At 61.3% G+C, this 11,443-nt stretch overlaps 1 protein-coding gene across 1 annotated transcript in view; it reads left to right on the top strand.

Moving 5' to 3' along the window:
- The window catches only part of MLXIPL (MLX interacting protein like), a 24,595-nt gene extending 13,404 nt beyond the window's left edge, over positions 1-11,191 (top strand). The window contains exons 8-17 of the mRNA XM_066636493.1: positions 6,346-6,506; positions 6,803-7,361; positions 8,266-8,339; positions 8,873-9,014; positions 9,114-9,220; positions 9,746-9,865; positions 9,964-10,091; positions 10,374-10,497; positions 10,664-10,793; positions 11,070-11,191. Of these exons, the coding sequence (XP_066492590.1) occupies positions 6,346-6,506; positions 6,803-7,361; positions 8,266-8,339; positions 8,873-9,014; positions 9,114-9,220; positions 9,746-9,865; positions 9,964-10,091; positions 10,374-10,497; positions 10,664-10,793; positions 11,070-11,191 (1,667 nt within the window). The remainder of the gene's footprint in view (positions 1-6,345; positions 6,507-6,802; positions 7,362-8,265; positions 8,340-8,872; positions 9,015-9,113; positions 9,221-9,745; positions 9,866-9,963; positions 10,092-10,373; positions 10,498-10,663; positions 10,794-11,069) is intronic.
- The last annotated feature ends 252 nt before the right edge of the window (positions 11,192-11,443 follow it).

Raw genomic sequence — 11,443 nt, 5'->3', positions numbered from 1 at the left:
CTTGGGTGGAGGAGGGTCCAGGCTCTGGTGACTGAGTTTTTCCTGCAGCAGTCGTAGGGCACACTTGTTTGGGATCAGCTGGCACAAAAACCAGAGCAGTTCTCCCACATGTGCTGGTTGTGTGTTGCACGAAGCTCTGTTGCCTGATTGTAAAAAATCACAGTTGAGTGTTAGTGGACTTTTGGAGCATTGATTCCATCTGCATGCAAGCCAGAGTGAGAGTTCGGAGTCTAAAAGGGGCATATTCCTGTTCAAAGAGGCATCCCCTTCAATGGGAAACTGAGCAGGGGATGCTTTTTCTCAGGCCAGCTGTTGTTTCTGTGAGGCCTCCTATGAAAAACGTGTGTGTGTTTTTTCATCTGCTTCCTGATTAATTGGAGGCACTCGTTTAACTGAGTAAACGGTTCTAATGCAGTGGTAGGAGCTGCAGAGCCAGAAAGGCTGGCACCCTTTTGGGTTCAGGCTTCCCAGAGAAAACAAGAGAGGCAAACGTGGCCCACGGGATTGTGGTTTTGATTGTGAATGGGTCGGGGAGGGCTGCCGACTCTCAAAGGACTCTTGCCTGGGCTTGTAATATAAGCCCAACCCACAGAAATGAAGGAGCAAAAGTAATCATGCAATAATGGAGGCCTGGAGGCTAAGCAGGGTCAGGCCTGGTTAGTACTTGGATGGGAGACCGCCAGCGAATACCGGCTGCTGTAGGCTTATACCAGAGTCTCTCGAGACTGCAGGTTGCCAGCCAATAACGGAGAGGGGAGAAACATTCTCTGCCCACCTTCTGCGTGTTCAGAAGGCCCGGAAGCAGAGCTGGCCAGAATGCAGCACTGGGCCCAGCTCAGACTCTGGGTCCAGGCCTTAAGCCTGCCTCTAAGCAGGTGCAGAGCAGCCGCAGCTGGGCCTCTGCAGTGTGGAGCCCTGAGGCCTCCAAGACTGCTCTGTGCTGCTCTGGTCTGTCCTGACCTCCTGGCCTTTTCACTTGGCACCAGACACGTACTCTGAGATGTCCCCCTCCCAGAAGACTGACTTGGGTCTGGGGGCCACGTGCTCTGGGGGCTCCTTGAAAACATCTCCAAAATGCCCCCCTTTCCTCTCCAGATGCTCTGGGAGGGTGACGACGGATGGAGGAGTTCCAAGGAAGGGGCTGGCTCAGGCCCACAATGTGCTTCTGCAATGGAGTCAGTGCCTGGGTGGGGACAAGGCCCCCACCCTGTCCCCAGGGAGGCTCCAGGGCCCTCTTGGGCTTCCTCCTGTCAGTTGAAGAACTGAGGCCCCAGGAGAATGAGGAACCACCCGCCCCTTGTGTCCTGCAAGACCGAAGAGGAGCAGAGCGTGTGTGTGCGGGTACTGGATGGAGCAGTCCCCATGGCAGGTCCACGGCAGCCCCTGGGGGTGGTGATGGAGCACTGCTGGCCCCCCACTGCAGGTAGGAGATGGCCTGCTGGGGCCCTGAAGGAGGAGGGCGTCATCCCTCGCAGTCAGCCCCTGCTCCAAATGTCTTTCAATCCCAGTGGCGCTGGTGGTGGAAGAAGGAAGAAAATGCCTTCTGCGTATGGCCAGAGTGGGCACAGAATTGAGCACTGCCTTGTGCAGAGTCTCAGAGATGAGGTTCAGCTATGGAGATGAGGAAACGCTGAGAAAAGAGACGGCCTTGAAGGGGGCAGGGGGGAGCCTTGTGTTGGTGTGTGGCTGCCTTCTCGGGTGGCACCTGCCTCTGCTGCTGCTGCTGCTCCCTTTCCTTCCTCGGGGGCAGGGCTCAGGGATGGGGGGCTGCCTGCCGGCGGGACTCTTGGTGACTTCTGAAGTCAGAGGCCCCAAGCCGGGATCAGGAGCACTGGGTCTGGAGCAGTGCTGCCTCCTGTTCAGTCAGCTTCCAGGCTGGTGCTCTGGACATCGGCTTGCTGGGCAGAACAGGGCCAGCACTGCAGCTCGCCTCCATGCTCTGAAATGCTTCCCTTGATTCTGCGCATCAGGCTTTGGCTGTGCAGTCCTCCCTGCAGGCTTGGCGCAACCAGTATAGACGGTGTGCCCTGGAGGCCTTTGGAATCGGAAGGGGATTGGCTGCCTCTGCCCAGCCTCGCCGCACTGTGCCTGGCTGTCCACCTCCGGGTGGGGGGGGATGGGGATGTGGTGCGCCAAGGCTCCAGGGCAGCCACAATCCGAGCATCAGCCTCTGTGGCCATGTCTTCTGCAGGCCACTGTATGAGTCTTGCTTCATTTCTGGGTGGCGCTGCTCTTTGCAGACATGCATCCCTTTGGGCAAGGACCCCAGAGAGCTGCCCCCTGCTGAGGCGGACCCCTGGCCCAGCCAGGTCAGAGCCCTCTGCACGGACAGACTGCAGAGGCTCTCCAGGGTCTCCAGCAAAGAAGTGTCTGGGCCTGAGGGCGCCTGCTCCTCTGCGTGCTGGAGACGGCTGTGGAAGCTGCCTGCTGGCTCCTGCTGGGGACCCAACGGCCAGAGAGGGGACACACTTGCCAGCAGAAGGGGAAACGGGGAGAGCGAGGTCCCACCTGCAAGAGAACGTGTGTGGAGCCTGTGGCCTGGCAGACCCAGGCAGAGCATGGCTGACACGCGTGTCTGCCGGGACGTACTCTGCAGAACTGCAGCCTCGGGAGAGAGGTGCAAACAGACAAGGTGCTGTGCTGGGTGTCACAAGTGACAGGAAGCCACTGCAGGGCACTGGGGGTGGGGGGGCTGCAGGGCAGGATTTAGGAGGCTGTGAGACAGCACTCCGTGGCCTTCCGAGGAGGAGGGAGAGAGGCGAACGGGGCTGCGTGGCTTGAGGGTTAGAGCAGCAGCTGCACCTGTGCGTGTGAGCAGTGGACAAGGAGAAGGCGTGCGGGGGAATGGCGCTGACAGGGGGAAGTGGCTGGACAATGTGTGTCATGGGGAGGGGGAGAGGGCACATTGGGTCGGGGGAACAACATACTTGGAGGGCTGCATAACTTGTGCAGGAGAATAAGTGTGGCAGAGCAAGGGGTGATCCTGGGTGTCCGAGTGTGCAGATGGTATCTTTCTCGTACACTGTTTCCTCCTCGAGTGGAGACTGTGATGAACTGGAGTTAACCTGGACTGTGTGACAGGATTGTGTGAATGGCCTTTTCCAGAGACGGTCTTGCTTGCACCAGTGCAACATCCTTCAGATTGGTACGTGCCTTTCTGGGGACCCAAACCATCATCCACACGTGGGAGGCAAGTGTACACACACTCCAGGTGAACTCCTGCCTGCCATGGCCTACTGGAGGCCTCCGGTTTGCCACTGTGGGAACAGAATGCTGGGTCAATGGTGATCGGACTGATCCAGCAAGGTGAGAACCTCCACCTTCAGAGGCAGTCTACCACTGAATACAGTACTCTGAACTAACTGAGAGTACACAGAGCTGGCATCACTACCAGCTGCACCACAACAGAGCCCCAGGGCAAGGTGGGGTGGGAAGGGGGTTTGAAGGCCACCCTGGAGGCTGGCTGGCTGAGGTCTTCTTAGGGTCACGTCTTCATTAATGCAGATGTGCATAAATTCAAAGGACAAGTGGCTGCCAGTGAAACCCAGAGTCATAAGGGGAGGAGATGGAAAAAACCGTCTTCCGCAATGTTGATATTGGGCTGCGGTTTACGAACTTTCCACTCCAGATTGGGGAAGAGGCTCAGCGCTTGCCCCTTTGGAGGCGGAGGCTGCTTGGAAAGTGCCAAGGCAGCGGTTTGGGCAGTCTGACCCTGTGCAAGGCGGAGGGTTGCGTGGTGGGGACAGGAAGGGAGAGTGTGCCACGGCTGGGTCACGGGGCTTGGCTTTGGGAAGGCCATGGGATGTGGTTAGCCACAGGCAGCGCGCAAGCCGAGAAGGAGGGGTAGGCGTGGGGCTGGCAGGGGGCAGGCGGGAAACCGCACACAGGAGCCCAGCAGGGAGGTCAGCCCTGCAGGGATGGAGGGGAGGCGGAGGTGTGTCTCGTTCCTGAGGCCCGGCTGCGTCCAGGGACAGGCTCAGCCAGCTGCTAAATGCAAGGGGCGAGAAAAGGACTGGAGTCGTGCCGCACTGGGGCCTGATCAGTGAGCCGATGCCCAGTGGAGTTGGGACAGAGGAAAGAAAAGTTTTCTTCACCTCTGCAGTGGGAACCTCTGGAACTCAGTGCCACATGTTGCAGGGAAGGGTGAGCCGGCCACAGGCGCCCAACGCTTGGGAGCTCAGCCATCAGCACAGCCCAGTGCTTGAGGGCTGAGCCTCCCCCGGTCCAGAGCTGACAGAGCGCATGTGGCACAGGAGCAGACCCAGGTTGCTGGCAGGTGGACCCTCTGCAGAGAACTCCGGACTGGCCATCAGCCGTGCCCCACACGGATTCTGGTGTCTGTTTGAAACGACTCAGAAGTGCCTGAGAGGCTCCAGGGGGCAACGCTGATGTCTGGCAGCGGCCCTGGTCTGGTCTGGGCTGTGCGGGCTGCCTGGTCAAGGGCTGCCATGTGGCTGCAGGGTGGTGGGGGGAAGATGGGGCACAAGCGGTGGGGGTCGGAGTGGGGCTTGACCTCCCTCCCCAGTGCTTTGACACTCTCCTCCTCCTACCTGGGTGTAGTCCGGGCATCCCTCCGGCCACATTTCTACTGCAAATCAGCCCCCCATATATTGCAGTTCTGTGGCAGAGATACGCCCCCCCCCACCACAGTCTAACAGCATTTCCTGTTCATGCTGGATCACATGGAGTCAGGCGAGGAGTTACACTGACCGCAAGCCCAGCCCAAGAATCTGCTCAGTCCCAAACTGTCCAAAGAAAATGGCAGTGCCTCTAAGTCTCTGCAGGGTGCCTGGGATCAGAAGGTGTCTGGTGCTCACTCTGCAAAGGAGCAGTGCTCAGAGGGCCAAGAAAGGCAGGACTTCTGGCCTTGACTGTCTTTCCTCCTAGTCCTCGGCCTGAGGTTAGGCAGGACTTCCAGGTTGAGAGCATAAAAAGAGCCCTGCTGGATCAGGCCCATCTCCTGGATCTCGCAGTGGCCCACCAGATGCCTCGGGAAGCACCCAAGGCCCCTTGCTCCCGGCATTCAGAGGCAGGTCCTCTCTAGGACTTGGAGGCTGCACACATTCCAGGAGGCAGGTCTGAAGGACCCCTGGTCCCTCTTGCAGGCAAGGGAAGTTCTTTCCAGCGGTGGTAGCCCTGGGAGCCGGGAGCCTCTGCGTGTCGACACAGGAAGGGAGCACACCGGCGGTTGTGCAAATGTGGCCATGCTGCTGCCCCTGGAGTGTGTCGGGCAAGTCTTCTGCGGCCTGCAGGCAGGCTGGACACGTGACCCTGTGGCTGGAGGGCTCTTGCATCACTGCAGCTGCCTCAGCAGCCGCTCTGGCTGGCAGCAGGACCAGGCCAGTCCTTGGGCAGGCGCCTGCAAGGAGGCTTCTCCTTCCCGCCACATCAGCCGGGACGGGATCCGACCGACTGGCCACCAGGCAGTCCCCTGGGCCACAGTGCTCCCAAACCCCACCAGGAGGACAGGGCTGCCGTGGTGGTTAGAGGACTGGGGGCTGCAGAGGGGATCTGGACCCACGCGCTCGCTCCCTTCACCACCGTGCCCGGGCCGCTGCCTCTTGGTCTGGCTCAGTCTGATCCAAGACGGCACCTGCTGGGGCATGGATCAGCAGTCCAATCAATCTGTGGCAGCACACGCGAGGAGGAGCCTGGCTGGAGCACCTCCTGGGCAAGCAGGGCTGTGTCCATGGGCTGCAGCTCACCCCTTGGGGCCAGGATGAGTCCTCCCTGGCAGGGAGAGAACTGGGAGGCGGGGCTGGGAGCCTGAAGGTGCAGGTGGTTCCAGTTCAAAGGCGGGCTGGAACAGCCCAGAGTAGCACAGAACCCAGTCCGTCCCAGGGTGACGGCAGACCAGGAACACAGCCAGGGAATGTGACAGGGTCGCCTGGCCGAAGCCCAGACCATGTCGACCAGCCCTGCAGCTACACAGGGGTGGGGAGAGAAAGAGCCAGCCTTTCTAGTAAGAATTCCGGGCAGGCGGGGCAGTGGGGGGGGAGCAGGGTCAGAGGGCCTGCCCGCTTGCTGCCTTGGTGGTACTTCCGGCTCTGGACAGGGGCTGCTGGGGCCTTGCAGTTAGAGCTTGGTCCCTGGCCAGGGATGGCAGCATCTCATGCACAATGCTGTGCATCCCAAGTTTCTAGCCCTCAGGATTGCCTGTGTGAGCCTGAACACAGCTGGGCAGTGGGGCTGCTCAGGAATTGCTGTCCTGGCTGATGCTCTGCTCTCTGTCCAGCAGGGCCTGGTCAGGCACGTCCCACCAGTAGCTAATCTGCACCATTCACTCACAGCCTGGCACGGGGATGCTGACCTGCCTTGACCACCCTCTCCCCCATCTCTGTCTAGATTTCTTCGCCACCCCTTGGACTCTGCCTGCACCCACCTCTCTGAGCTACCAGGAGCAGCCCTGCTTCGTGCCCGTGCCGGAGACCCTGTACAGCGGGAGCAGCAGCAACCCTCTCACAGACCCCGTCAGTCCACCCATCCGGCCCAGCACTCACCTCCAGGTGCACCAGCTCCTCCGGCCGCCTGTCCCCCCCCCGCCCATTCTAGGGGCCTGGTCAATGCGCATCTCTTGGCCCCAGCTCCAGGCTTAATCCGAGGGGAGAACCCGGTGGGGACACTATCTCTGCAACCAGAGGTTTGCTGCAAGGAGCTTCTCCGTACAGGGGCATGACGGAGTGGCTCTGAGCACCGCTGGGTCCCCCAAGGCCTTCCCATCTCCTGCGGGAATCCAAGGGGGCGGTTCAGTGCTCCGCAGGGAGCATCTTTCCAGCAGCCTCTTCCTCTTCCTCTCTTTCAGCCTGCAGGTGGTTGCTCTGCCCAGCACGGGCCCCGTGGCACGTTTCTCAGCTCTGACCTCCCTCCAGCTCTGCCTCCTTCCAGCTCTGCCAGCAGCCTTGACTCCCATCCCAGACAGAAGCCCCCACTCCCCTACACGGTCCCGGGCAAGTGGCTGAGCCTGGACCCCTACAGCCCCCGCTGCTCTACCCCCCAGCCTGGCCTTCCGCTCCTGAACCAGGATCCCCACTCCAAGCTCCAATACCCCCCCTCCCCGGTCTTCTCCCGCCCCCCCTCCCCTGCCCTGCTAGCCACAGCCCCTTTCTCCCAGAGTGTGCCCATGCCAGGCTACGGGGGGGACTTATCTTCAGGGTACCCCCCTCCCTACAGTGCCCCCCACGTGCACACTGGCATGCCTGGGGCCCCCACATTTGGCACCCACAGATGCCACCCCCCACCCGGGAGCAGCAGCAGGCCCAAGGCCAGGGGAGGCGGCACCAGGACCCCGAGAGCCAGGGGGCTCCCCACACCTCCACCACCCTTGGCGATGCCTGCCTGCCTGACACAGCTGCTGACCACAGGTAGGTGGCAGGGGGTGGGAGCAGGTCTGGGGCGTGAGGGGATTGCGGGTGGAAGACGTGGGTTGCTGGGCCGATCCGCCAACCCGCAGTTTTTCCGAGGGATGCCAGCTCTGGCGGACAGTTCCATCAGGGACTCTGCCTGGCAGGCTGACTTCAGCGGGTGGGGCTGAGGGGGCAGCCGTCCTGCATTGCAGTGTCTGGCTATTGTGGTGCCGTAATGAGGAGCAAGGCAAGGAGTTGCTGTTATTTTCAACTCAATGGCACCATATCTCTCACTTGCTTCACTCTCTCCCAAAAGTGCCTACATTGACGTTCAGACAGCTTTACATTCAGTCTACCAGTCCATTCACTAACAGGCAGATGGCTGAGGAGCTAAAAAAACCTTTCACAGGAGAACAGCTTAATTTTTTCCCCCTGCCTGCCTGCCCACCCATGTCTATGTTTAGGAATTTGGGGTGGAAAAGGAAAAGATAAATCTGGATTAATGAAACAAAAATCCCCAAAAGGACTCTGTTTTCTGTGGCGCTGTTCTGGCTGCCTGAGGGTAACCCTCTCTCACCCAGGGCGGTGCCCCCTCCTTGGCAGACTGGGTGCTGCTCTTCAGGACTTTGCCATCAGTGTGGAACTGTCAGCAGCTGGAGACTCCTTCAGTCCTGGCCTGGCAAGCGGGGGGGGGGGGGCTATTCTTGTGCCCTGCCCCTCTACCCTTCACACAGGCTTTGTGCTGCCTGGGGAGGGTGGTCCTGTATGGATCTCAAGCCCCCCCCCCCCCCACTGCTTGCAAGGGAGGAAACCACCTCCATCATGCTGGTGCCCAGGGGCATTCTGGAAAAGGGGACTGGACCCCTGTGCGCTTGAGAGTCAGGAGGGCATCTGTGCAACTGCTCTGTCTTCCTGTTTGCAGCGAAACCCAAGCCGACCCTGGAGGCCAGGCCTGCTCCCAGCCATGCTCTAGTCCTGACCCTGCCCAGATCCATGGTGAGTCACTGCAGGCCGTCGCGCCAGGTCGGGGGGGGGGGGGGATTTTGGCCAGGGCTTTTCTCTTCAGAGCCCCAGACTGCCTTCAGCTCGGGGCTTTGGGGTGGAGGAGGAGGGCCACCTCCTAGGGAGGCATCCTGGCGTGGCATTTTGAGCGGTGGCCAGGAGGCCCCAAGGCCAGGAGATTAGGGTGCCCAGGGCTGAATGGGAGCAAGGGTGGCAGACAGAAAGCAGTTCTTCTCAGGAGATCGTGCCTCCCAGGCCTGGAGTGCCCCGAAGGTCTGTATAGTGCTCCTCTCCAGCAGCAGCTGGCGAAAGACTGCATGGGGCAGGATGGAGAGAGCACCCCACGGTTTATTTCCAGGATTCCGAGGCCAGATACGCTGTCTCTGAACACGAAAGCTCCATTCCCAGTGTCTGGACAGTGAGCGATAGATGTACCCACCGCCAACATCTCTGGGGCAAGCAGCCAACATGACCCCTGTGGCAACAAGTCCTCCCAGTTAACCCTCTCTGCTCCCCCCCCCCTGCAGGAAGAAGGCTTCTGTGAGGAACCAGCCAGAGCGCCTCCGTTCAGTCCTCAGATGAGCCCCTTGCAGCCCATTCCAGCAACGCCTCCAGAGGGAGCTCTGCTGGTCCCCAAGACAGAGAGGGTCTCCCCCACTCTCATCTGTGGTAAGCAAGCAGGGCCCAGCCTTCCCGTCCAGCAGCTGCGGGTCGCACTTGCTGTGGTGTGGACGCCGTTCATAGGAGCCGGGGCTCCTTGTCTTCCAGCCAGCAGCCGCAGGATGTCTGGGCAGGGCTCGCCAGCCTCCACCGAGGGCCCAGGCACCAAGATTTCACCCCCCCCTTGTAACTCATCCAGGCCAGAGTCAAGCAAGGTAAGGACCAGCCTCAGCTCCCCTCTGCAACTAGCCCTGGCCAGTGAACCCCTGGGGAGCCTGGCACCTGCCTCAGAGCCAGGCACGCTCCGCAGCCCAGCACCCGCTTTCTGCCAGTCCCGGCCAGGTGCCTCCATGGGGCACCCACAAGCCACAGGGCGAGGGGGAAGCTGATTCCACTGCTGCCGCCAACGAGGAGGCTCTCTTCAGAACTCTCCGATGCTGTAGATTTTTCCGCTTCTTGTTTAGAGCCAAGGCGGCTGGTGGCAGCGACCACGGTACCTTAATGCCGCCCCTCCCCCGCTCTTTGCACAAGCCTGTTCATGAACATCACCCTCCGCCTCACCTCACAGGCAGGGTGTCAGGCAACAGGCAACCCCCCCCCCCCCCGCGTGAGCCTGCTGGCCCTTCAGACATGAGGTTGGAACGGGCACTGAGCCCCTCCTCTGCTTGGTCTGAACGCGGAGCAGGGTGGGGGAGCTTTTCTGTGCAAAGGAACTGCTCTGTGCCTCGCCCCTCCCGCAGGTGGAGACCCGGCGCATCACCCACATTTCTGCAGAGCAGAAGCGCCGCTTCAACATCAAGCTGGGCTTTGACACCCTGCACAGCCTAGTCAGCACCCTGAGCGCCCAGCCCAGCCTCAAGGTGAGAGGCCGGAGGGAGGGGCAGGTGGCACCCGCAGGGCTGCTCTGCTGCCCCCCCCTTCAGGCACCACCTGCCTCGGCCTCTCTCTGCACCTGCAGGTCAGCAAAGCCACCACCCTGCAGAAGACGGCCGAGTACATCTGCAAGCTGCAGCAGGAGCGGGTGGCCCTGCAGGAGGAGGCCCAGCGCCTGCGGGACCAGATCGAGGAGCTGAACATCACCATCAAGTAGGGCCTGTGGGTGGGTGGGGGGCTTCAGGCTGGGACGAGAGGGAAGGGCCTGATGCCAGGGAAAGGACTGGGGGGCCACCCCACAGCCAGTCTGTGCCCAAGCCCCACCTGCCCCACACACTCCCTCCTGGCCAGCCCAAGCCCCTGGCTGCAGCACTTCTGGTTGGGGGGCTGGGAAACGCGCACAGCTGCCTGGCAGCGTTGGCCAGGCCCTGCCGGTGGGTCCAGTAGCCCGAGGAGGTCCAAAGGGGAATGACCTCCTTCCTTGTGCCCCTTCAGCTTGTGCCAGCAGCAGCTGCCTGCCACAGGGGTGCCCATCACCCGCCAGCGCTTTGCCCAGATGCGGGAGATGTTTGACGAGTACGTGCGCGCCTGCACCCTGCAGAACTGGAAGTTCTGGGTCGTATCCTTTGGTTGTGCGCAGGCATCCCGTGTGGGGCCTGGCAGGACTGGCTGCTGCAGATTCTCCTGTGCTCAGGACACACCAGGAGGAGGGAGGAGGGACAAGCAGCGCTCCCTGCGGTCAGGCTGGGCGCGAGTGTGGTCCTTAACCACTGCCCCCCCCCCAGTTCAGCATCCTCATCCGGCCCCTCTTTGAGTCCTTCAACGGGATGGTCTCCACCACCAGCATGGAGAGCCTCAGCCAGACGTCCCTGGCTTGGCTGGACGAGTACTGCTCCCTGCCGGCGCTCCGACCCAGTGAGTAGCTGTCCCCAGCCCCTCTCCCCTCCCTGACTGCCAAGTAAGGGGCCCATCCTTCGCCCTCCTCTCTGCTCCCGGTGCAGCTGAAGGGAGCGCCACTGCGGGGGGGGGGGGGGGCTAAGACCAGGCATGAGACATTGTCCCTGCTCTTCATGTGGTCCCTCCGTGCAGCAAGGCCCTGGGCAACAGCCCTCCCTACAGAGAGCTCTCACTACTGGCACCTTCCGCAACAGGAGGGCCACCTCCTCCCAAGTGCTCCCTTCCTTTCTGCAGCGGTCCTGAGCTCCCTCCGCCAGCTGAGTGTCTCCACCTCCATCCTGACCAACCCAGCAGGCATCCCCGAGCAGGCCACCCAGGCCGTGACAGGGGCAGACCCCAAGAACAGTCCCTCCTAACCCCAAAGGACGGGCCCCTTCCCGGGGCAGCAGCCCGAACATGATCCTGCACCCCTGCAACGTTCTGAAAGAAGCCTGAGAGAAGGACCTCCAGTGGTTGGGCAGCACTTTGCCTGGAAGGAAGGCAGATGGACGCTTCTGCACCCCTGCTGCTCTTCTGGCCGTCTGAAAACCCCTCGGCCAAGAAAACTCTGGTCAGCACTTTCTTTTCCTCGCCCTCAGCCTGGCCAGCCACCTTTGCACACCCTCTGC

The sequence above is a fragment of the Tiliqua scincoides genome, chromosome 8 (assembly GCF_035046505.1).
Source record: "Tiliqua scincoides isolate rTilSci1 chromosome 8, rTilSci1.hap2, whole genome shotgun sequence".
Taxonomy (NCBI): Eukaryota; Metazoa; Chordata; class Lepidosauria; order Squamata; family Scincidae; genus Tiliqua; species Tiliqua scincoides.
This window is presented reverse-complemented; position numbering and strand designations above follow the sequence as displayed.